The 27,464-nt window shown below is 37.3% G+C and overlaps 2 protein-coding genes across 5 annotated transcripts in view; one reads left to right on the top strand and one right to left on the bottom strand.

The window, feature by feature from the left end:
• Window positions 1-1,147, top strand: part of ptpro (protein tyrosine phosphatase receptor type O) — a 257,646-nt gene extending 256,499 nt beyond the window's left edge. Inside the window, exon 27 of the mRNA XM_039769992.1 lies at window positions 179-1,147. The gene's annotated coding sequence lies outside the window, so the exon portion shown is untranslated. The remainder of the gene's footprint in view (window positions 1-178) is intronic.
• A 96-nt stretch (window positions 1,148-1,243) lies between these two features.
• Window positions 1,244-27,464, bottom strand: part of eps8a (epidermal growth factor receptor pathway substrate 8a) — a 402,686-nt gene continuing 376,465 nt past the window's right edge. For all 4 annotated transcript variants that reach the window (XM_039769996.1, XM_039769994.1, XM_039769997.1 and 1 more), the window contains 3 exons: window positions 18,229-18,412; window positions 12,131-12,263; window positions 1,244-1,893 (listed from right to left, as the gene is read on the bottom strand). In XM_039769996.1, coding sequence (XP_039625930.1) covers window positions 1,780-1,893; window positions 12,131-12,263; window positions 18,229-18,412 — 431 coding nt within the window. In that variant the 3' untranslated portion in view covers window positions 1,244-1,779. The remainder of the gene's footprint in view (window positions 1,894-12,130; window positions 12,264-18,228; window positions 18,413-27,464) is intronic.

The following is a 27,464-nucleotide window of genomic DNA, read 5'->3' on the forward strand; positions in this document are numbered from 1 at the left end:
ATACACAATATTGTTGGAAAATTCAAAAAGTGCTGAAGTACTAAATTGGGTACCATTACCAAACGGTTGAACATTTGTTTTAACATTAATTAATTCATAAAATTTACTGTGCACCCAAGTGGCCATGTTCTTAGGTACAACTACCTAATAGCGAGTTTGTCCTGTCATTTATCTTCAGGGCCTAAAATCAGATGGAAGAATCAACAAAAATATCAAAAATGTGGCACAGAAATCCTGGCGACTATCAACTATACAGCTGCTACAAAACACCAGGTGGTGAAAACTCCAAATAGTTTGTTCCATTTTTTTTCTCTGTACTGTGTGTCAAAATCCTAATCCTAAAATATAGAGAGGAGTACCTTTATACTCTGGTCTGTTTGTCTGCCAGTCTGTCTTTTCTGGTGTTTCAGCAGCTTTGTGCAGGAAAAAGGAAAAAAAAAAAAAAAAATCCAAAAAATACCTCACCTCCCTCATGGTCAAACTTTCCAGTCAGGACTTGCTTATGTCTCTGGTCTTCCCTAATCAAATAAGGGAGGTGTGCAAAGACTGGCAGAGATTGGTCCCAACAGTGTGGCTTTGTATGACTGACATGTATATTATAAGAGCCACGAAGGAAAGACAGGAATCCTGGCAGGGATAAAAGAGGGATTTTTGCCGGGACAGGAGCCCATGATAAATGAACTGAATGAATGGGCACGCCGGGAGCAGTTCATTCCCCCAAATGATAGGTTGCAGTGTTCCTGAGTGCTAAATCTAATTAAGAACCTTGCAGGGTGGCATGGGAAATGGAGTCCATAAATGCAGCCCTCACTGGAGGGAGCTGCTGGGGAAGGACCGCCCTGGTTCTCACATAACCTGGAAATGCTCCAGACAACTTGGGCATGACACTGGATGTAGTTTCCGAGTCGAATTTAAAAAAAGAGCCTGCTGCCTCAATTAAATGAGTAGAGGGGTAGCAGATTGAGGAAGGAGAGAATTGTGAATTGGTGCATTTTGCTGGTGTTCTTGTGGAGAAGGTTTCAGAGTAAATGAAAACCTTCCATTAAAATCTGGAATTGTATTGGGTATTACTGTGTCAGTGGTTTAGGACTCGGTGGCACTCCCCTAAGTGGTTACTTTAACTATATAAATACATACACACATATATACATACACATACATACATACACACACAGATTTTGAGCTTTACATAATAGATATAAGCAAACGTGTTTACTGAATACAGAAAAAAATGCAAAATGCCTTGATATTTGCTTCATTTATTATTATTATTATTTCAGCAGTTTGTTCAGAATAAATACTCAAGAAAACTAAACTGAAAACAATATTTTTGTTAATTAAACATTTCATCTTTATCAATCATCGTTTAAAAAAAATCTAAGAAAACTAAGGAACTATTTATAACAATCTAATTCAGAAAGACTGTGTTTTCCAGAACTGCATAAAATACAGAATGTAAAGGGAGGCTGTGAAAAATAGGAGCAGCCAAGTAACACTCAAGAAAAATATAGCTACACATTAAAGAGATTCATGGCTGGTTATTTGGTACCATGAGATATATTTGCTTCAAAGAAAAAGCTCTTAAGTCCATAATCATTGGGCTGACCACCTAAGCGCACTGATTTCATTGACCATTGCACTAATCTAAATCTCAACATACAGTATATAGAATTTTAAAGCATCCATGTATGAGTCGAGTTTGCATCTAGTGAAATTTGATGTACCCCTGGTTTGTTCTACCATGCAGCACACAAGAAAGAGAAGCTTTTGGGAGACATTTTAGTGACCACTTGCTTCATCAAACGACTCCACACCTGAGTCACAAGCTACTGAATTGAGTTTCTCCTGCTGTCTTCTCATGATCTCCTGAAGTTCAGAGTTGCCACCACTTCTCTGCAAGAGAAAATTGAGTGTTATAAAGCTGGAAATGTAATTGTATCTTTATCAGAACATCAAATGAACCTGTACTCTAAAATTATCTTCAAGTCTAAGGTTCCTTAGATGTGATGCTGTAAGTTACACTGCATGAAGAATGCCTGACTTGTAAAGGGCTGCCAATAAGGACAGTGACATGCCACATAGAAGCAATAACTCCTATGGACAGTCTGAAGGAAAAATAAATATAATTATCCTGGCAACGGGAGTGGAGTGGAGCATAGGAACTCAGGGGCAAATAGGTGGTAAAGCACCTTATATGTCAAGGGCATCAGCATAAATGATGGAGCCTTGGAAGGAATGCATTTCCCTAAGGATGCTGGAGGGTCATGGTCCACCAGACATGGTAGATATCATACTCTCTCATTACAGGGGGTATAAGAAATCCAGGTCCTGGAGTGTTGCAGTGGCTGTAGGCTTTTGTTCCATCCCATTTCTTAATTATAATTTTTTTTTTGGTTTATGGAACTTGCCATTTACTTACAAATTTCACACTTTGTATATGTTATCACTGCACTGTTTCATACACTACTTCCTTTTTACTTTCCCATAAACAGTTTTACAAACAGCTACTAACACTGGTCAACAAGCATTTTGCCACTGGGAGTCTTTCACCTTTACTTTAACAGGTTTCACTTGCTGACTCCAAATCTGAAAACCGTTTTTGTTCAACACGTCCCGTTTTTTAGTTATGATGTTCCAGGTCTTGGACAATTCAGGTGACTGGACAGAAAAGGCGGATAACCATTTGATAAATATAACCAGTAATTCCACTAGGGATGCCATTGAGATAAAAGCATTTGCCACATGTTACTAACAGCTGTGAGTTGTTTACCTTGTCATTATTAATTGTATTTAAAAACTATTAATTTTTACTTAGCAGAAAAAATATTTGTTACCGATTACCAGGTACCATATGATTACCATATGACTCTAATGCATAATGACACAACTCAGACATGACGGTGCAGTAGGTAGAGGTTTTACTGTTAAACATAACATTGCATTTCAGGACATTTTGTTTGTTAGATTCACCATTAGTTTGAAAATTTTGTCTAGGCAATGAACAGAAATGGGGATGCTTTTCAGCATTTAAGAAATAAGTTTGTCCAGAGAAAAGTGAAGCCAAAATTAAGGAAGGTGTTTTTGTTGTTCCTGAAATCTGTGAACTGATGCTTGACGATGAGTTCAAAAGGAAACTGAAGCCCACTGAATCAGCAACATGGGAAGCATTCGTGCAGGTTGTGTAGATTTTTCTTGGCAGTCACAGAGCTGAGAATAAGGCTGAGCTTATGGAGAACCTGCTGAAAGCATATCAGCTTATGGGAGTCAGAATGTCACTGAAGATGCGTTTTTTTTACATTCTCTTTTTCCACCAAATCTGGGCGATGTCAGAGGTGAGTATAGGGAAAGATTTCATCAAGATATAAAGGTGATGGAAAGCTGATATCAGGGAAAATTCACTCTAAGCATGATGGGTGACTACTGTTGGTTCTTGCAAACAGAGATGGATGTGCAGTACAAGTGCAAAAGCGAGTGCCTCCAACATTTTTGGGCATGATGACCTCACTTTTATATTGAGGTAAATTGACATAAATATGCTTTAACGTGTCTCTGGTATCATCTTCTGGTTTGTTTTCAGAATAAACACATCAAAACAATTTTGGTGGGACATAGTCCAAACTCCAGATATTGTGTTATTATATTGAGATTCAAAAGTGTCAAAATGTCAATGATGTGTATTTCAAAAATGTGACGTGCTAGCTTAATTCTGATTTCATATATGAAATCAAGTGTAAAAAACAATAAAGTGCTGCTCTGATGTCCCCAGTAGCAAACAAAAAATATTTTTTGTAGACCAGTGAAATTAATGATGATCACATACATATTGAAAATGGCTCCAATTAATTTGATAGGCCTTTTAAATCACTCGGTATTTGCAATCTATAGTTAATTGCCTTCTAAAGAGAAAAACGTTCTTGACAAAAACAAAACCTAGAACATTAAGGGATTTCTATGCACTGAAAGTAATGATTAGTGATATATATCAGAGTCTCAAATGGTTATTAAGCAGTAAACGGAAAGCTAGAGCAAACCTTTAGACTAAAGATGTTTTACAAAACATAAAACTCACATTTAATTAAGAAATTGATTGGCACAAAAATCTATAGCCACCATTGCCTTTTAACCACTTCTTTAGAGGGCAAAGTCAGGGAAAGAAGAAGCTGTAAGTCTACCTTGCCACAAAACAGTACACAGTCCAAAGTAAAAAGGTTTCACAGAAAATACATAGAGGTCATTGAAGGGAACTCTAAATTAATATTCCGGGGGCAAACAAATTGAACCATTCTGATTCGAGAATTTATCTCAGGACATGGCAGAAAGTGCCACTATCTACTGTGTCTAGAGTTAGGAAGAAAGCTGAGATGAAGATTCTACTCCCTGGAGGTAAAGAGATGGTGTGAGAGAGACAGAGAGAGAGAGAGAGAGAAAGGAGGACATGGGAAGCAAGTAGTCAAGCATCTGTAAGTACTCAGTAAATGGTCTGCCCAGGTCACCACACTGGGCAGGCAAGTGTTTTACTCCCATACAGTTTGGCCTTCAGTTACATTATGATCTTGTTCCCATTTTGTTTTACTTTGGTACATTCCTGTGTTATGATCTGTAAATTACTTGGTTAAAAAAGCCACCATTGATCCTCAATTGTTGCTTCCTAGTCCTGGGGATTGCTACAAGGTTGGATATTATTACAACTGGAAATCTATTGCAATTTAACCATTTCAAATATCTAGTAAAGATTAGGAAAACATATTAATTAATTTATGTAGTACTGTTTGTTCATAAGTTGAACATACAATTAGAAGAGAGACTGTAAATAAGTGGCAGCCTTTATGTTTCTGATCCTTACAAAGTTGTCACCACTTTGCCACAACACTTTACCTGTTTCAGATTACAAGTATGGCCAGCTGGTGAAAGCTGTGAATCCTGTGTGTCCAGAGAAAGCGGTAAACAAAAAAAAATGATGGTCACAAGAATTTGGTAAATGATTACACACTGATTCTAAGGTCATTGTAATAAAAATTAATGAGAAAAGAAATTTCAGAGTCAGTTAAAGCAACACGTTACTAAAGTCCCTCGTTTCTCTTACACACCCACCAGAAGGAGGTAAAAGGTCAGATGGCAAAATCTCAGAAGGAACAGAAAAATAAAGGTAAACATCTAACTTCTTGCTAAAAGAAAATTGGAAAATGTCTAGTACTGTAAAATCTATCATGTGAAAATAACATTTTGCTTAAAGGTGTTGTAACAAAACTATGCATAATTTTTATAAATTGTAATGGTAAATGATCCAGAAATTGCCATTCCACTATTTTTTGGGTGTTGTGGCGATTATAATCTTGACAAGATGCAGAAGATACCCTTCTTGGGCTTTGGACTCAATGAACAATAATAAAGGAAAACATACAATTGTGTTGCTTTAAATAATAGCTGAGAAAGTGTTTTAATAACACTCACTGAAATGTACCACATATTAGTTAGTCAGAGTTACTACACCTTTCACACAAATGTACTAATTACAACCAAGATAATCTACATGTAAACTACTAGGAGTTATTTTAAACAGGTGGGCTGTTTTACATGTTGGCAAGTTGTAATACACATCAGAATTCTACTTGTATGATACATTTTAAAAACAAAACAGAATTACACAACACAGCCAACAAAGTACCCATCCTATTTAAATAGTAATACCTTTCATTTCATGTGAATTAAAACAGAACAGGCAAGCCATGGGATATCAGCAGAACACCTGCAGATTGGAAGAACACCACAGAACCAAACAGACAAGGAAACACTGAGTGCCTGTGCCATCTTTGTTTTGGGCACTTGAGGTGTGCTCAAGTGATGTGCACAATGCAGATGCAATGCTTTAGTAGTATTCTAATAGACAAAGAATTAGCTCATGAGAAAATACCTGCCCAACTTTTTTTTTAGTAGACTGAGAACTCACAAATTGCTTTTAACATGACATCTGTGGGTAACTGTCACCAAAAGCCCAAATATCCTTATAACTGTTTTCCGAAGCACTTGCATCCAAAAATAAAGGTAATGCCTCTGGCTTCAAAGTCTTACCCAAATGTCTTGCACCGCACTAGGACCATATGGCTGGTGCAGTCTGCCATTAAAGTATTCGGACACGTGCATAACCATAACTGTGCAACTGCTAAAACAGTATGAAGATCCTTTTCTATGCTAAAAGTCAGACTTCTCTTTGAAGAATGGCTGGTCACTTTACCAGATAAAATACTTGTCTAAAAAGATGGATGGAGTGATCTGTAAGCTCATTCCCTGAATTCTAGCCCTTTATTTATGTACTGTATCAGATAAAATGTGTCCTGTATATCTCTCTTCACTGAGCCATCCTTATTTGATGAAGAACTATTTTAGCAGTCTAAATATGTATGTGCTGTTTTTTTTCTTCTTCTTTTTTTCTTTTAAATCCCTGGTCTTGCGCAATACATAATTGATTTTTGACACTTTGTATATGAAAGGCTATAATCAATTCATTACTTTTGCTTGCTGTATTACTTGAATTGGTAACCATGGCCATTTGTCCTACCAAACAAATGCCTACCCACCTCCTGTTTATGATTGTAAAAATTTTCATTAGATTTAATTTATTAGGTTTTATTTGGTCTCTCTCCACATACTACATGAGAGAGAGAAAAGGAAATTATGACCACCCTTCCACTGCTTACCAATTGACATGCTATATACCCCTGGTAATCCAAAGTAGAACAAACTATCAACACAAACACTTAACTGTTCTGCTATTAATGTGTTCTTGAATAAATTGGCAAATGTTGCGAATATAAAAAAAAAAAAAAAAACTTTTTTTGCCATACTATTTTATATTTGTAATTTTTGTAGTGTACTCTGGATTATTAAGGGTAACTTGCTTGTATATACAGTACAGGCCAAAAGTTTGGACACACCTCCTCATTCAATGTGTTTTCTTTATTTTCATGACCATTTAAAGCACTCCATCACTCTCCTTCTTGGTCAAATAGCCCTTACACAGCCTGGAGGTGTGTTTGGGGTCATTGTCCTATTGAAAAATAAATGATCGTCCAACTAACCTGACTTCTGCACAACACAACTGCTGGTCCCAACCCCATTGATAAAGCAAGAAATTCCACTAAATAACCCTGATAAGGCACACCTGTGAAGTGAAAACCATTTCAGGTGACTACCTGTTGAAGCTCATCGAGAGAATGCCAAGAGTGAGCAAAGCAGTAATCAGAGCAAAGGGTGGCTATTTTGAAGAAACTAGAATATAAAACATGTTTTCAGTTATTTCACCTTTTTTTGTTAAGTACATAACTCCACATGTGTTCATTCATAGTTTTTATGCCTTCAGTGAGAATCTACCAATGTAAATGGACATGAAAATAAAGAAAACACATTGAATGAGGAGGTGTGTCCAAACATTTGGCCTGTACTGTGTATGTAATGAAATGTTTCAACTTTATTGTCATTGTACAGGTGCAATAAGGCCCAATGGAGTGGAATCCCTTCTGGCAGTAACAGGATTTGAATGTGTAACTTTACGGATAACAGGACAGATTATATATATATATATATATATATATATATATATATATATATATATATATATATATATATATATGTGACGGACAGCCAGGTCCCATGCCCGGTCGGGACGCCCCTGCTGCATATGTTCCGGGGGAACCATCATAGACAGCTCAATACCTTCCCCGGGACGCTAGGTGGCAGCCTCCCTCCTGGCCAATGTTCATTTCCCACTCTCCCACGTGGCTCCATGGGACATGGAGTCCTCTACAGCTTGGTTGGGAGAGGGGTGGCCGCTAGGGGTGCTGCCACGACTCAAGAGCCTGGCTGGACGAATCTTCAGCCCCACCCGGAGGTGCAATTAGGACCAGGTGGGGTATAAAACGAGCCCGCCTCTGCCACTGAGGGGCCAGAATCGGGAGGAAGAGGGCGAGGTTGCCTGGGAGGAGTGGTGGTGCCAGAAAGGGTTGTTTAAAGTCTGTGTTTTGTGCATGTGTTGGGCCTGTGGGACACAGGAAGAGACGTGCCCCACGGCTGAAGAGAAAAATAAAAGCCTATTTGTTTTACATGTGCCTCTGCGTAAGTCTGTGCCGGGTCGGGCGCTATATAGCGCCTTTTACTATATATATATATATATATATATATATATATATATATATATATATATAGAGATAGAGTAAAAGGTGCTATATAGTGGTGTGAAAAACTATTTGCCCCCTTCCTGATTTCTTATTCTTTTGCATGTTTGTCACGCAAAATGTTTCTGATCATCAAACACATTTAACCATTAGTCAAATATAACACAAGTAAACACAAAATGCAGTTTTAAATGATGGTTTTATTATTTAGGAGAAAAAATCCAAACCTACATGGCCCTGTGTGAAAAAGTAATTGCCCCTTGTTAAAAATAACCTAACTGTGGTGTATCACACATGAGTTCAATTTCCGTAGCCACCCCCAGGCCTGATTACTGCCACACCTGTTTCAATCAAGAAATCACTTAAATAGGAGCTGCCTGACACAGAGAAGTAGACCAAAAGCACCTCAGAAGCTAGACATCATGCCAAGATCCAAAGAAATTCAGGAACAAATGAGAACAGAATTGAGATCTATCAGACTGGTAAAGGTTATAAAGCCATTTCTAAAGCTTTGGGACTCCAGCGAACCACAGTGAGAGCCATTATCCACAAATGGCAAAAACATGGAACAGTGGTGAACCTTCCCAGGAGTGGCCGGCCGACCAAAATTACCCCAAGAGTGCAGACACAACTCATCCAAGAGGTCACAAAAGACCCCAGGACAACGTCTAAAGAACTGCAGGCCTCACTTGCCTCAATTAAGGTCAGTGTTCACGACTCCACCATAAGAAAGAGACTGGGCAAAAACGGCCTGCATGGCAGATTTCCAAGACGCAAACCACTGTTAAGCAAAAAGAACATTAGGGCTCGTCTCAGTTTTGCTAAGAAACATCTCAATGATTGTCAAGACTTTTGGGAAAATACCTTGTGGACTGATGAGACAAAAGTTGAACTTTTTGGAAGGCAAATGTCCTGTTACATCTGGCGTAAAAGGAACACAGCATTTCAGAAAAAGAACATCATACCAACAGTAAAATATGGTGGTGGTAGTGTGATGGTCTGGGGTTGTTTTGCTGCTTCAGGACCTGGATGGCTTGATGTGATAGATGGAACCATGAATTCTACTGTCTACCAAAAAATCCTGAAGGAGAATGTCCGGCCATCTGTTCGTCAACTCAAGCTGAAGTGATCTTGGGTGCTGCAACAGGACAATGACCCAAAACACACTAGCAAATCCACCTCTGAATGGCTGAAGAAAAACAAAATGAAGACTTTGGAGTGGCCTAGTCAAAGTCCTGACCTGAATCCAATTGAGATGCTATGGCATGACCTTAAAAAGGCGGTTCATGCTAGAAAACCCTCAAATAAAGCTGAATTACAACAATTCTGCAAAGATGAGTGGGCCAAAATTCCTCCAGAGCACTGTAAAAGACTCATTGCAAGTTATCGCAAACGCTTGATTGCAGTTCTTGCTGCTAAGGGTGGCCCAACCAGTTATTAGGTTCAGGGGGCAATTACTTTTTCACAAAGGGCCACGTAGGTTTGGATTTTTTCTCCCTAAATAATAAAACCATCATTTAAAAACTGCATTTTGTGTTTACTTGTGTTATATTTGACTAATGGTTAAATGTGTTTGATGATCAGAAACATTTTGTGTGACAAACATGCAAAAGAATAAGAAATCAGGAAGGGGGCAAATAGTTTTTCACACCACTGTATATATAATTCGAAAGGTTATCTGACTTTGCTCAAAAACCCACAACACACTGGGCCTAGACTCTTGATCTTGGATCTTAATCAAGATCTTATGACATTACACACATAATATGACCCCAGAATTGGAGGGGCAGGCTTACTCGCCAATAAAACAGGGGTTCAGTTCCTTTTTACAGCACGCAGAAGCACAAGAACACACAGTGCCTGACAGGAACACAACCATTCAGCATGCAAAAAGACAATTATGCACTGCCAAAGAATTAGAGGTGCGGGCCTCCTCCACCATATTATTATCAGAACAGAGGGGTATCGCAAGCACATAGTATGTATGTCAGGATGAGTCATGGTGACCTTGGCTTACAGTGAGGAACAAGACAGCAACCTTAACACACTGACATGGGGGTGCTGTGTTTCATGATAGGTGCTTCTTTGAGGGCCACAGGTGTTTAGAAGTGATTGGAATAAACTGAAAGGTCAACTTTTTTCAGTTCCATTTCTTATCTTCATTTCTTCAAGTACATAGCATGTAAATTGAGAATATCACTTGTAGAAGCAGCTTTTGGTTTATCTGTATAAGAATAAACTGACTTTTTTTTAACTTGGTATGCCTTTACTTATGATGGATTGATTGACTGGACCATCCATGTTTAAACTGGAGCTTTCAAACTGATAATGCATGTATCTGTGTGAAACACATGTGTGTGATGCTGCTGACGTGTTAGGTGCTCCAAATAATTTCAGAGAACATAAACTCCTGTGCCCATCTTTTCTTTTTTAAAATTCAAAAGGTGTGATTGCTAAAGCAAAGAAGTACTAGGGTGTTGTACCGTGTTAGCCATTATGGATGTAGTGAGAAGTCACTTATGACAAAGAAAAAACATGTTTTCAGAATGGTTTGCAATTTCATTAAAAATGAAAGGTGCCACAATTTACACTGTATGTCAGGACTAAAACTCCTTGAAGACTGCCATGACTAAACTGTGGTGAGGCATAGATCATGGCAAGGATAGAAAACTATTTCTAAAGCTTTGAGTATTTCCAGGATGACAGAGGCCACATTATTCTGGAAGAAAAGTTGGCTGCTGTGTCAAACTTCCCTCTAGCAGAGTTTTAGAAGTCCTATGCTGAGATGGAAGAATCTATCAAAAAAATGACCACCTCAACAGCACTCCATCAATCAGACACATATAAAGGACACAGAGTTTGAGGAAAAAAGATTCCCTGGTCTGATGAGACAAAAATGAAACTTCTTCGAAGAACTCTAAACAAAATGTCTGGCAGGGAGTGGCCACTGCTCATCATCTGCCTAATACCACACCAGTATCATAATGGCAGCATCATGCCATGGAGGTGTTTCTCAGTGACAGGGACAGAGAGAGTCTGGTCAGAATTAAGAGAAGGATTAATACAGCCAAATACAGTGAGGTTCTTGATAAAACCTGCTCCAGAGTGAATGTGACCTCAGACTGGAGCTATGGTACCCTTTTCAGCATGACAATGACCCGAACTGTATACCCAAGACAATACTAGTTTGGCTTCAGGACAATTCTCTAACTGTCCTTGTGTGGCTCACACTCAAGACCCAGACTTAGATCCCACAAGCAACGTGTGGAGAGACCTGAAGATGGCATTGTACAGATGCAATTCAATCTAACAGAGCTTAAGAGGATCTGCCAGGAAGAGGGGATTAAGTGTCCAAATCCAGAAAATCCTAAAGAAACTTCCCCAAGAAAAAAATTGTTTCCAAAAGAACTTCTCTGAAGTACTGAATTAAGGAGGAGAATACGGACATGAACAAGAGATTTTTAATTTTAAACTTGCAAACCTTTCCAAAAATGTGTTTTCTCTTTGTCATTATTATAAAGCGCAGACTGATGGGCAAAATTGAAAATCTACAACATAATGAAGTATGCAGAAAGTGAAGAGGTCTGAATACATTCTGAATGCATTGTAGGTCTACACTGGCTGTCTTCAAAATTATAAAGAGTTTGAGTTAATGCTAGAATAACTAAATGCTTGTTTTACATACAGACAAATACTAATACTACTACTAATAATAATATATTCTATATTTACTATAATTAGGTCAGTACACATAATGACATCATGTGAATTCAATACAAATTTCCACATTAATCCCTAAAGGTAATCAAAGGAATGATTATTCTATGCCCAATACATAAACAAATTTGATGGAACTCATTATTTTAAAGAACTTATTTTTGGTAAATAATAACATCAATTTTACTGTTTTTCCTCCATTTTCAGTACAACTTAATAATAGCTAAAGCAGTTTAAACCTGTACCTCCAGTGTAGCCTTTTGGACCATCACTTGGCTGTAGACACGAGCGCCATCATCCGGACACACTGTTTTTAGTTCATCCTTGTTCAGAGAAAATAGTTGAGCACCTGTGAGCACACCAAGGCTGTTGATTGTCCTGTCAGAAGATTGAAGAAAAACAAATCTACAGTGATTTATTGATCACATAGTTATATTTTGCAACAAGCAATGTTAAATAGAAAATGACTTCCTAAATAAAGGACCATCTAATGAATTCATCTTAATAAAGATGTACTTACAGTATGTTAAGCAAACAATTAACTAAAGAACCCTTATAACTCTCTATGTCTGTTTTTTAACACATAATAAACTTTCGTGTGAAACCTTTTATGTTTAAATAATGGCTACCACTGTTATATTATAAGGTCACTTGCAATTATTAGTGCACTGTTTTCTTAATGGAGCCTGTTCAAAAGAGGTATGAATCATTGCATTTCACAGACAATTTAAAGAGGAACATTCAGATTACAGTTTATTTACTTAACCTCACAAGATTACATCTTGCTTGAAGAAGGGACCCGAGTTGCCTCGAAAGCTTGCATATTGTAATCTTTTTAGTTAGCCAATAAAAGGTGTCACTTTGCTTGACTTTTCATTACATTTACTTAACCTTTAATAAAAATTTTCTGAGCAGAAAAATTCTCACATTTTTCTTATCAAGAGGGATACCGTTTTCCTTGATGTCATAAAGTACCTGCACAATTACTGTAACTGTTATGCAGGATGTCTGCTTATTGAAGCAATGCAAATCATATCTGAGGACTGAAAGAAACACTTTTTAGAGAGGATCCTACGACTACAATGGAACAAGATACTGTGTGCCAGAAAGCCTTAAGCGACTCCAAACCAGAAAAGAAAACTCTGTCAGTCTTTCAGGTAAATATGCATAAGAAAAGGAAAATTGACATTTCAAGCCCATAGAGATGAAGTTTACTAAGCTATGCTAGGAAATCTCAAAAATAACAAAACTTCAACTAATACAGAAGGCAACAAAATACTGTATCATTTCACTTATCATTCAAGTTGATTTTTTGTAGTACAGTGAATGAATTGAAAAAGCTTTAGATGTACTCCTGTTCTTCGGATTGAGCACAGCAAAGGCTTCAGTCATTAACAAACAAAAGAGTTTCCAAAAAAAAAAAAAGATCCAATGAAAGAAAGATGACGACCAATGCAGGAAGCTGCCGACTTTTGTTGTAGTATGGATGTACAGAAAGACACACAGAATATATCCATACATTAATGACATTCAATCACAATTGTCTTATCTCATCATAATACCTGTCCGGGGGTATACATGTGCAAATCACACATTTTAATGATGAAAGAGAACAAACAACATGGAAACATTATTTATTTGGGTATGTAACAATACCATTATTGCTTTTGACTGACTTATGGTTGCATCATACACAAAAAACTCTGAAATATTGCCGTTTCCTGCTGGAGGGACACTTTATGAATAAGTGCTTAATTCAAGTGCCTTTTCATTGACGTTTAGTGAAAGTTGCCTGCTATTCGCTGACAATGTGACAATCTGTGACTGATGGTCAATTGTGGCCAAAGAAATCCACAGAACAAGTCATTGACAAATGATGAAGCTTTTCGTATTCACTCTCAGTTCTAGAAGGGAAAGCTGACTGATGGATGAAATGACCAATGGACTCCACAGATTCAGATACCAGCAGAGTGGGATAGTTGTATATATGGATGAATCAATGCTCATTTGTAACCAAATTTACGTATGCAGTTTTAAATAATATTTAATAAACTGCACTGCATGCTCACTTGTACGTTATGCACACAGACTAGTGCAGTGAAAATTTTGTTAACAGGAATAACACTGGAAGACACTGCAGCTTACATCTTTCATGCTCTCTTTCGATATCCTCAGTATATTTTGCCGAACAGTCTTGACATCTGCTGGGTCATAAAACAGGTTGTCTTCATTGTCTTTCAGTACTGTTCCAACTCCAAAAAAATACAGTACAACAATGTGGGGAACTTCTTTGCTTATTTATAGCCCTCTTTCTTGAAGAAGTATTAGAACAACTTAACATAGAGTAGTGTTTGATAAATATACAATATAATAAAATCGATCATCAAGAGGGCACAAAATTCTGAATAATCAAGAAAACAGCAATAGAATCACAAATAATAAAGGCATAAAGGATAGGGCAAAGTAAAACATTGTTATCTTGGGAACATCAGGACAAAATATACTAAAAAATTCAACAAATTTGAAGAACAATATCAGCGCGGGAGAAGACTGAAAGTATGCATAATGAGCAAGAAATATATTAAACTAACAGCAAGGTGCCATATGGACAGAGTACAAAACAAATGAGCGAATTGTAGAAATGACAGCAGATGAAACATTACTGATGAACACAATCAGGAATCATAAAAGAGCTGCATTAAACAGGTTAGGCCATGGTAGTAGGTGAAACAGATAACAGAAGGAAGAGCACAGGGAAAAGTATTTAAAAAGAATGATTTTGCTTGACCGAAGGATGCATAAGTAGAGCTGGCAAATAAGACTTAGTTCAAGAGACAATATACATCGGAAACTTTGTCAACTAAGGCCAGTTTAGCATTACGATACATTTAAAGAATATGAGCTACCCCTGTTGTCATGTTAAGTATCCAAGGTGCAGACTTTTAAAAAGTTATTGGGTGCAGTTCAATACCAACATTATAAGCCTATATGTACAGCCGTATCTTTTATATTCTGTTTAGAGGTCACCTTCATATCTTGTTACTCAAAATGGTATAAGCCGCAAATAGATAAAAGCAATAATCTTCCTCAAATTCAGTAATATGAGACATCATTTTAGCACTGGAGCTTCAATTGGGGAAAAAGGAGACAGTGAGTTTAAAATGCTGAGAATACTACTAGCATCAAGTTATCTTTACACAGTGCTGTTCATTCAAGTGTTATCCCAAATAGGGATACTAAAACAATTATGGTGAGATCATTTATGTTTGACAAGTCAATGAAAATTGAGGTCTAGAAAAGTCTAAACATAGGCATTAACCATAATGTGATCCAATGATGCAAGTGCTTGAAGAAGTTGTGTGAGCAGAACAGGGATTTCATGATACCAATACCAGTGAAAATTTATGAAACTTGATACCATGGTAAAAACGGAAATCCCATTCAATGGCTTTTAATTAAAGTGACTCAATTTATTAAAATGAACAATATTGTGCCTCCTCTTTCTGTAATACAGTAAAGATATACAAATACTAACAGTAACAACAATTTTAAAACACTGGTATATCCATCAAGTAGTTACCAAATTATCACTTAAATAAACCAGAACTTATATTCATGAAGATCAAAATAAAATGCAAGGTTTGAATTTTAATGTGTTGTAGAGATGGGGTTCCCCACAATGTAACAACAAATGGTAGTTTATAATTTATTCTCTGATATTTTTTTGTCCAGTAACTGAAAACTACTACTTAAAACCCATATAACAATTCAAACATAATTATATACAGCATATACTGCTGAATTGGTGAATGCCTGATAATTCCAAATATTTCCATTTAAACCAAGCATTTAAATCTGTTTTGTAACAAAATGTTTTTAAAGTCTGATTTGTCAGGGAACCAGTTAGATTTGTAATATTTTTAACATATGTCCAAACTTTAAGGCTTGTTGTGTGAAATCAAACTCCTTTTATTTCAGAATTCCTGTTAAACAGCCTTTGTTTTGCTGTTTTTGAGGTTTTTTGCATGAGTGATCTGATTTATTTATGTTTGTGTACAAATTGAGAGTTTGAACATTTCTTCCGCTGTTGTTACCACTACTTTTCAACTGTGAGACAGAATTACATTCTTCAACGTACCATTTAAAAAAAAAAAAAAAATAGATAATAGAAAATATATAGATATAGATATATATATATATATATAGATATATATATATATATATATATATATATAGATATAGATATATATAGATATATATAGATATAGATATATATAGATATAGATAGATATATATAGATATAGATATATATAGATAGATATATAGATATAGATATATATAGATATATATATATATAGATATATATATATATAGATATATATATATATATATATATAGATATATATATATATATATATATATATATATATATTATAATATATAATGTGTGCTTTCACTTACAGGTTATATTAATGAATGGTATTTTGCCTTAAAAAGCCAAACAAATTAAATTAATTTAGTGTTTGAATCTCGTGTTGAGGTTTCCTGCTACAACCGTTCCAAGCACTAGCAAACCTCACACTTTCCACAGTCCTATATGAATAAATGTAGATGCATGCTAGTCACACCTCAATGCAACCATGAATTGTATACACCAGTTAGAAAATGGACAGAACCCACAGATCTGTTTCTGAATTAATTCTATTATATGATAAAAGTTGCAATAACTCAGCCTTTTGTATGTGTTTTGCTTTTTTAAAATAAATTATGTATTATTCCTGCACTCACAAAAAAAATTTCCAGACTTAACCCGCGTGGTTTTTCTTTTCTACATGTGTTGCTGTATCATTATTGCAGAGAGTCAATTTCATATGTAGTTTTTACTAAGTTTTTCTAATGTATTATTGTTCCTTCCAGAGTAATTCAGCTATTTGCAGTCATGCAAGTGCAGTACTCATTTTCTCGGTAGTACTGATACTGGAAAAAAAGCTGGTATTGTTAATGGTTTTTGAACTTTAGTACTGAATTAGTACCAATATATTTATTGTTTTTTGTTACATCTGTAGAGCAGAATTACACCATGTACAGTATCACACAAACTAATATGAAGTTTTTCATTTTAACTTTGCTTAACATTATATCTAAACAACCAAAATATTAACATGATTATCCTCAAACCTCCCACACTTCAAGGATGGTTAGGACCCTAGTGTTTGTGGGAGGAGGGAGGTTTGGATTGTGTTATGTAGCTAAATCCATGGACCCCTTACTGGGTTTCACTGTGGCCCTTCAGAAATTTGATACTTCTACTTTAGTCCATATATAATATGGAACAGCTCAATTTGAGAATGAAAGAAAAGATGTTGATGTTTATAGGGAAGCTGTGTTAGATGTCTCAACAAGAAGAAGAAGCTGTCTAAGCAGATTTCCTTCTTGATCTGAAACAATTGATTTAAACTTAGATTAACAAATAGAATAAATCATTTTAAACAGAAGGTAAACAAAACAAATACACAAAAAGAATAAGGTGAAAACAGAAACTGTTGGCACTATTAGTAATTGTCAAGTCAAAGAATGACAGTTTGTGTACTCTTAGCCGAACAGTTTCTGAAGTTTAAGAAGTACTAGTAGATACAGCAGTGTTATTTTGGTTCCATATCACAGCTTTCATCTTGATTTTACATTTTTTATCCTCATGATGATTTCCATTTTGCTTTTGTAGCTGTTATGCTTATTTAAGCCAAGGAATGACACTGAAATGGTCTCACCCTTCCATGCATTCATGGTTGTTTGCCAGACCCCCGGCAACCCTTACACACAAGGTCTGCTCCGTTCATCATTAATGATCATTATTAGGATTCAATTAAAGCAGAAAGCTCCACATAAAAAGATGAACTAATAGGAAAATGACAAAAGAAACATATCTGAAGCTAAGGCAAGAACACACAAATTTGTAAAATTAGATCTTGCATATTGCATTTTTCTGAATGTAGAATAAGAGAAGAAAAATGATCAGCTAATCAATCAGGATAAATTCAAAATTAATGACTGATCATGAAATGAGTTGGGACAAACTCTTTTACAAATAGACTAACACATACAGTATATCGCATTATCCATGACATCCATCAGTTTCTTACAAAGCATACAATAGTGATTACATTTTTATATTTTAAATTTATAAATAAACCAAATACTTAAGGAACGCTTTATTTTACCAAGAATTAAGAATACATACTTTAACTACCTTATAACACTACACTGTATTTGCACGCACATGAGGTTTATTAAGGTACTCCAAATTAATAAAATTTTCTATTTAAAGCATAAAAAAATAACTCACATAGGGCTGAATCCTTTAGACTGCAGCCACATTTTCACCTCATCAGGTGATGAATCATACGATATATTTACAGTAGAATGGCTGGTGCTGCGGGGTACTTGAAACTTTTTCTGAGCAGCACTACGGCCGATTGTCAATCTGTGCATAAGTTCATCTTGTACTTCTTCCATATGTGATTTTCTTCCTGAGTAAAATAAACAATTAGAGAAAACTTTGAGCAAGTTTAAGTGCAATGGCTCTGCTGTACTCCTGTATTAAAGGGCATCACCCCCAAATTCAAAATCATTTAAAGGTGTTTTAAAACTACACACTTCTAAACAATATTGTTTGAATGTAGTGAGGTGCAGAGTATCATCTTGAAGGAATATACAGACATTTAAGCAACAGGTAATTATGACCCTGTTTTAACATCAAAGCTCAAAAGCAGAGTTGTTTTACTACACACTCAATCTGAATTTTTTTTTTTTTTTAAATTCTCTTACATTCAGATATTTTTGTCATCTATCCATTATTGATCCAGTTTGATCTACTAAGAATAGTTTGTCAGAATAATGCACAGGGCTGCATACTAATTTTGCTTCTTGAATGTTTGTAGGAGCCAATCTTAGAAAGTTAAAGTTTTGAGTTAAATTCATATTAATGTTTGCTTATAAATATAAATTCCTTTCATAGTCATAGCTTATGGTATAGTCTTTTCACCCTATAGGTTAGCAAGAGATAGAATCTTCTTACTATAACTGAGTAACAGTGTGATAATAAGCTCAGTTTGTTTAGAATAGGTCCCAGTAAAGAGGGACTTAAAAAACCCATTTTTTGGCTTAGAAATGGGATAAGCATACAGTTTTCTGACCGTTTTGAAATGGTTCAGAAATGTTAAGTAAATAGTAACGATTTGAGATGTAGCAAGATTAAGTTTAAAATTGAACTTTTCTTAACATTAATTTCCTCTTTGTTATTTTAATTTTCTTTTTTGTGTGAACCTTTTTTTATTTCAAAACTTAACTAAACTTTCAAAAACCAAGATATTTTGTCCGTGGAATCATTTCTGCGCGTCAGGCTTTTGTTGAATCCCATTTTTTTTGAGTTGAAGCTGCAGAACTTTGGTAATTTTGGGAAAACGCAGCTACAATGTTTAAAAACTGTTTCCTGATACTGCTAAAAGTTGTAGCCAACACAGAAGTTTGTTTATAAGACAATTTGCTTCAATAAATTACTCTTTTGAACACACATAGTCTGCTAATGTAGAGAAAAGCTAAATATTAAGAAAAGCTAAAAACTGGATGGCTGAATGTACACATGGTTGATAGTTCAGTGGAGTTCTAGCTCTCATTAAATTCTTTACCTGACAAGCTTCGGCAAAATGCAACACTTTAAATTGATTGGTGACTCAGAATAGGCCTGGTGTGAATAGGCTGTGGTCCACGTGGACAGGCAACCTGTTTTTTGCCCTAATCTGAAAATGTACGGAAAAATGCAAACCATCATTGTAAAGTGATAAAATTCATATGGTGCGTTTCTTTTTTAATAAAAGTTTAAAGTTAAAATACACAATACTGAACAAAGAAATTTGCAATTCAAAAATAAACCTTTTCTTTTATTTGATACTAGGGGGCTCTGCCCCTGCTTGTTTTGCTCGCTCACCCCCAGGTTTGATTTAAAAGGATATATAATTTAAAGAGATTGTTATTTTCATGGGAGTTGTTACATACAGTGGAACCTCGGATCACGAACATCTTGGACAACGTACAAATCGGGTTACAACCAAAAAGTTTGACAAACTTTTGCATCTGTTAACAACCACACACTCGGTTGATGAACAAGCCAGTTCCCCTTCCGGTTCGTACATGCCGATGATTTCCGTATGTGTTCAGTCTCTCCCTGTGCATTCCCAGTGCAGCGAGCGAGCGCGAGAGAGAGAGAGAGTGCAAGAAGGCAGTTAAAGAATGCACCGTTTTGTTGCTTGTTTTTAAAGAGACTGCTTCAAGGATTGTTTTTAATCTTATTGTATTTAATGAATTCTTTTTTTCTATTGGATTTTAACCTCCACTTCACTTCTGGTTTTATGGGATCATTTATTTATTGAAGGATTCTGAAAGCACTGCGCTTTAATTTGGACTTTGGTTTTGATTGTTGTTTTGTTGATTTTAAAAAAAGCACTTGGCACTTTTTGCACCATCCGATTGCTCCATTGTAGTGCCTCACTGTCGTGCTCATCGGTAACATTACCAATGGTAACGGGTTTCAGGGCTCCCAGAAACGAGATGGGAGCATGCAGAGAACCCGCATCTTCACAGACTTTACCTCTAAACCGTAATCTCCTCTCCACCCAGTTCCTCCTCACTTCCTTCATGCCAGAACTCGACTCATGCAAGGTTAGTTTTCTTGGTTGTTTATGGTTAGTTTTTGTATAAATTACGGATTTTTCAAATGTTCATTTTTTCCCTGTGCTTAAAACTCATTAAAAAAAGTGTTTACAAAGATCGGTTCGTAAAGGCTATAGTGTAAACTCTTGCAATGTTAGTTTTCTCTGTTCAAGGTTTTCTTATGTTATTCAATGTTTTTACATTTAGTTTACTACTAGCAAAATACCTGCGCTTCACAGCGGAGAAGTAGTGTGTTAAAGAAGCAATGAAAAAGAAAAGGAAACATTTTGAAAATAACGTAACATGATTGTCAATGTAATTGTTTTGTCACTGTTGTGAGTGATGAGTGTTGCTGTCATAATATATATATAAATATATATATATTTACACACACACACACATAAACATATATATACATATCTATACATATACACATATATACATACATATATATATACACACACACATATATAAACATATATATACATATACATACATATCTACATATATACACACACAGCTATTTCGTATCAGTGCAATATGCTGCTTGTTAAAACGGATAACTCCCGCTCTTACGTGCAAGTCTGCGTGGATATTATGAACTATTGTATTTGTTCAAGTTCTATTTAAATTTTAAATAGAAGGAATTTTTATTTAGTCGACAGAAATATCTTTGGTAGGAATGGTAAAAACAGACAGGAATATTATTCGTGAATAAATCAACTCAAACCTTAAACAACTTATAATATTTTGCTCTCCATAAAATATATCCTGTCTAAATTATACAAGTTAGAAATAAAGTAAACATTAAAAGAACAAACATTCAAATTTCTTTACTCTTATGTAATTTTATATTTTATAAAAAATAAACTTAGATTTTAAATATCCCAAAAGATTTTGCTCTCCATAAAAATATATCCTGTCAAAATTATACAAATTCAAATATGAACATGCTGCATAACAAAACCTGGAAATATAAATAAAATGTGTTCCTTTCAGCAATAACAAATCAAATCATTCAGTTGTCTTTGCTCTGATGTCATTTTAGAGCTGGACGCCTGGCATCTTTTTTTGGCCACAAGTTCGTTTCTGTTTGGTGTGAGGTTCTGTGTTGTGGAGATTCTCAGGATGGATTGCAGGTGCTCATCAGTGAGGCGACTCCTGTGTGCTGTTTTGTTAGTCTTTATCACTGAGAAGAGCTTCTCACACAGATATGTGCTACCAAAATGCACAAGGTTCGAGCCGCATGTAGACAGACTTTTTGTTCTTCAAAGTCACCAAAGCGCCGTGCAAACTCAGTGCGCTCAGTTTATCAGCAAAGTGCGATTTGGGAACACCGTAGTGACGACTTGGTTTAACATTACTTGGTAACAGGGAAAGTGGGGCAAGTGGTTGTGTCTCCCATAAAAGCAGCCTCAATTGAAATCACTTTGTGATTGTGCACGAGTAAAAACGTCCGCTGAAGTGTCAGATTCTTATTTAATTCTTCTGCTTTCTGTATCTTCTGCATTGCATTCAGGTCTTTCAGGTTACCCTGATGTTTTGTTTTATAGTGCCGTCTTAGATTAAATTCTGTAATTACAGCCACAATAGCTCCACAAATGAGACACACGGGTTCAGTAAACATATACTCAGCCTCCCATCGGTTTTTAAAGGCTCTATTTTCAGAATCAACTTTTCTCTTCAGCATCGTGTGAGCTAGCGTTGCATTATGGGATCTGTAGTTTATTGTGTTACCAGCGCTTCATATACCCGGGCTTTAATAACAATAATACAGTATATAAAATGATCTCGCGGGCCGGATGTGGCCCGCGGCCCTTGAGTTTGACAAACATGGACTAAATAGAACTTGAAAAGATATATTTTTCAAATGTGATCGCGCAATTCAGATAGAGTTGACGCAGCACTACAGCCTGCATGCCTCAATTAGTCATCCTCCCTCGCTTACTTTTTACCGTTCATCTAATGAATACACTGAGTATGGCTTTACCAAAACAATCATTGATGGCGAATAAAGTATCCATTATTCGAGTATGTAGATCGGGTTATATATATATACATATATATATACCCACGTATCGCAGCGGAGAAGTAGTGTGTTAAAAAAGCTAGAAAAGAAAAGGGAACATTTTAAAAATAACGTAACATGACTGTCAATATACAGTATTTGTTTTGTGAGTGTTACTGAGTGTTGCGGTCATCAAGGATTTGATTATCATTATTTCTTTCAATCAGGTTCGTATTTGTAGGATGTGTTGTGTTCAAGTTACATTCCGTGTTTGTCAATCGTTGTAAAGATGACAGGTTTCATTCATCGATTTGTTTCTTACTGCATCAATAAACAGCTCGTCTTCTTCTTTATCTGAGACCTGACACACTGCATGCACGGGTTTTTTTACACTGTCTTCCTTTAGCGGGACATTGACTTTTTCCAACGTGTGCTTTGTTTCCACAGTAGTTGGATTTATGAATATGCTTGTAAGTATCAGACGCTTCATATTTTTTGCTGTCTTTTCAATTGTGTAATTCGGTTTTTGTTCAGCTCTTTGGAACTGTTGCCTTTTATCTGTGCACTGCGCCAGTTCACGTGAGCCACTCGGTGTACATGCATCGAAGGTTCCCAGCTGTGCTGGTGCCATCTCCTGCTATGTCCATGGCTGTATTTAATGTTACCTTAGTCCTGGCACTTAAAACTTTCTCTCGCAGTTTCGCTGAGTTTGTGTCAAACACCACCCTGACCATCTCATCTTCCTCTCCATAAGCACAGTCCTTCACCCGTGAATATTTACCCGTGGCAGTTTGCTATTGGATTGCCGCTGACGGACGGCCTTATATGGGCAGGCACTAAATTACAACCGCCAGTGGCAGCCTGTCTGTGAACTTAATTTAAAGTGTAGGTTTACATCGTGCTTTGTTTCCGAAGTAGCAGAACTCATGAATATGGTTGTATATGTCACTCGCTCGCTTCTTATTGTTTCGCTGCCTTCTCAATTATATAATGCATGTTTTCTTCAGCGCTTTTTTGAGGTCTTCCTGGTTTTCTATGTACTGCGTGATTACGTGGGAGGCGTGATGATGTCACACGAAACTCCCCACGGCGTTGAAGCTCATCTCCATTACAGTAAATGGAGAAAAACTGCTTCCAGTTATGACCATTACGCGTAGAATTTCGATATAAAACCTGCCCAACTTTTGTAAGGAAGCTGTAAGGAATGAACCTGCCAAATTTCAGCCTTCCACCCACACGGGAAGTTGGAGAATTAGTGATGAGTCAGTGAGTGAGTCAGTGAGTGAGTGAGGGCTTTGCCTTTTATTAGTATAGATTACACTGTGCATTCTATGGTATAATTAGCTATTTTTGTGCTTAAATATATTAAAAATATATTTACATACAGCTTGCACGGTCCGGAACAGATTAATTGTATTTACTGTGGCATCCGGCCGGGAACGGAGCCCGGCCGGGATGCCCAGGAGGACCGGAGGAGGGCTTGTACCTCCTCCAGACCGCGAGGGGGCGTATGCCCTGGTTATGTTGGGGGCCACGGGTAAAGGGCTTGGAAGCCCAGCCCTGTAGGGACCCGTGGCCACCGCCAGGCGGCGCCCCGGTGCCTGAATATCCCTGGAGCCCAGCAGGAAGTGCTGGGGGAAAGACGACAGGGGACACCCGGACGCACACCCGCCACACTGGGGGCATGTCTGCGGAGGAGTGCCGGGAAGCAGCTGGAGCCCATCTGGGTTCCTATTTAAGGGGCCGCCTCTCCCTTCAGTCGAGAGCGGAAGTCGGGTGTAAGAGAGACGGAGCTGGAGAGAGGACTGGAGGTGGCCAGACAGGCATTTTGACTGTGTGGCCTGGACTTTGGGGGAACGGTGCAAGAGGCACTGGGACGTGCACTGAACTAAATATTGTAAGTATATTGTAAATAAACAGTGCGTTGGTGGAGCCAACGTTGTCCGTCTGTCTATGTCCGGGTTCAAGTGCACATTACATACAATCCTATGGGGGAAATTATTTTGGGTCACGACCAAATCAGGTTGCGACCAGAGTTTTGGAACTAATTACGGCCGAGACTCGAGGTTCCGCTGTATGCATTATTATTTTTTTTTTTTTAACTTTTGTAAAAACAATGTGTTCTTAATTTCTGGCCCCGGGAATAGTTAAATCTCTTTCTCGTGGGACGTATAACACTGCTCATGTTGTGAGGGGGGGTGGGGGTGGGGGGCTGAATGCACGCTAAGGAGATGCGTTTGGATCAGCTGCTGACTTGCTGCTTGTTCTGCTTGTCGTGCTGTGCGTCGATCATTTAAAAGCCTGTACAGCAGCTATCATTTTGCCACTTCACGTCTCTGCCGCTCGCGTTGTAAAAGGGGGGGTTCTGAGCGCACGCTAACGAGATGTGGATGGATCATCTGCTGGATTGCTGTTGCTGGCCAGCTGCGTATTCTGCTTGTTGCTTATTGTTGTTTTAAGAGCCGGGATCACATGAAGTGTGCCTGCCAAAAGCAATCCAAAAACTGCTAGGTTAGATGTCCATGAACAAGTTTTAAATTGTTTGTAAGTAGGGCGTGATGTGCAAAAGTCACCATCTCACGAGTCTTGCTTCCTAAGGTTGTAATGTCTAGCCTCGTGTGACGTCAAAGTATCCCTCCGAGATGATCATGCCTCGCGTGTCGTCAAAGTGTCTCTCCGAGATGATCACATCTTCATCGCTTTGCTCGCCCACCTACCCCCCCCCTTTTCCCAGGCGCACTACGCTCCAGCCACTTTGCGTCTCTGTCACTCGCGTTGTAAAGGGGGGGAGCTGAACGCATGCTAAGGAGGTGGTGCTGCTGCTGCCGAGGTGTGTGTTCTGCTTGTTACGCTGTGCATTGATCATTTAAAAGCCTGTACAGCAGCTGTCCTTTTGTTTCACTGCCGTCTCTCACAGGACGTCAAAGTGTCTTCCAAGAAGATCACGTCACGTCTCCTTCTCAAGATTTTTTTTTTTTTTTTATAATAGAGAGATATTTTGTTAATCCCAGGGGGGAAAATTAATTTTTCACATGACCTTTGTGGGATAGAGGGCAGGATCAGCAATTGCACAACATCCCGGAGCAATTTTCAGGTTAACGGCCTTGCTCAAGGGTCAATAAGAGTAGGATTCTTTCTTGCAGTAATGAGATTTGAACCAGAAACCTTCCAGATACAAATGCAGATCCGAAGCTACAAAGCTACTACTCTGCTATAATGACCGACATTAATTAAACAGTTTGGACACATGATTAAACAAAGAGTAATTAAGACACCTGGATACTTTTTTTGTAAACAAAGACTCTATTGTATATCAAATTATGCTGAGTATGCTCAATTGAGGTGGATTTATATAACTGCCTATACCATATGTGTTACACTGATGTATCAATGTGAAAAGCGAGGAGTAAGGAGCAGTAGCTTCAAATGTCACAACAAAATTTCTGTGACTTTCCCAATAAAAATTCAAGCTATACTATCTAAGACTGACATTTCTTTCTTGGTGTTTGTAGCTTTGCTATCAAAGTGCAGTGTGAGAGGAGGATGGCACAGAATGGATAACCAACATGAGAGCCAGTACACATCTATGAGTGCCAGTAGTGAAAAGCAATACACAATCCTTGCTAACCATTGAGCTTAGCATCTTCCTTGGGATTTGCCCAACTTTCCCTTTTCATTTCATGTGGAAATGATCACATCTCTTCTGTCCAGAGCACAACCCTGTTTAAGTTGCGCATCCACCCTATTAGTTACAGGCGCTATTCATGAGGCCCATAAATAACTTCTGCTGCGTCCTTCATTTAGCTAAATCACTCTCTCAATTCAGCACAGAGCATGAAAGTTAGCATAATAATAATAAATACTGACAAATAAAAAGCATTCTGCTTTCCTGAAATGTACCAGTATTAATCACAGTAACATCTGTTTCAAATGAGCAGGGATTCAGGAGATGCCTCAAGCTGTATTAATGATCTTATCAACAATGAAGAGAGGGGCACCAGGAGTAAATTGATTTACAGCTTGGGAAAAGACGACATGCCGATGAAGCTGTATCTGATTACTTTACAACCCGAGAACAGAAGGAGATGCCGTGGGACTAGTAATTGCCAAACTAGTTTACAGCTTGAGAGAGGAGAATGTTTTAAAACATTAAAAACTTTATTGCTTTAGAAAATGGACTCAAACAAGAAAAGAATCTGAGTAAACTCTTCCATTATACTGACAGCCAGTAAATCAGGTGTATCTAACAATCATGTGTTGGAAAACCCCAACGTAGAATTTTAAAATAAATATACCTTGTCTGAAGAGCAACGTCAGAAGAGGAAACAGCAATGACAGAGAAGAGAGACATCAGAAGAAGGCCCCAGCAATATTTGGCCATTTTCTTCTGATTGTCAGCAAAGCATCTCATAAACAACTTTGAGTGCTAGATCACAAGACACCTAGAACAACACCTCATAATGACAACATTAAAAAAGTTTACTTGAGGTTTTTGCAAATTTATTAAAAATAAAAAAACTGACAAATCACATGTACATAAGTATCCACAGCCTTTGCTCAATACATTGTCGATGCACCTTTGGCAGCAATTACAGCCTCAAGTCTTTTTGAATATGCTGCCACAAGCTTGGCACACCTATCCTTGGCCAGTTTCGCCCATTCCTCTTTGCAGCACCTCTTAAGCTCCATCAGGTTGGATGGGAAGAGTCGGTGCACAGCCATTTTAAGATCTCTCCAGGCATGTTCAATCGGATTCAAGTCTGGGCTCTGGCTGGGCCACTCAAGGACATTCACAGAGTTGTCCTGAAGCCACTTCTTTGATATCTTGGCTGTGTGCTTAGGGTTGTTGTCCTGCTGAAAGATGA

The sequence above is a fragment of the Polypterus senegalus genome, chromosome 11, assembly GCF_016835505.1.
Source record: "Polypterus senegalus isolate Bchr_013 chromosome 11, ASM1683550v1, whole genome shotgun sequence".
NCBI lineage: Eukaryota > Metazoa > Chordata > Cladistia > Polypteriformes > Polypteridae > Polypterus > Polypterus senegalus.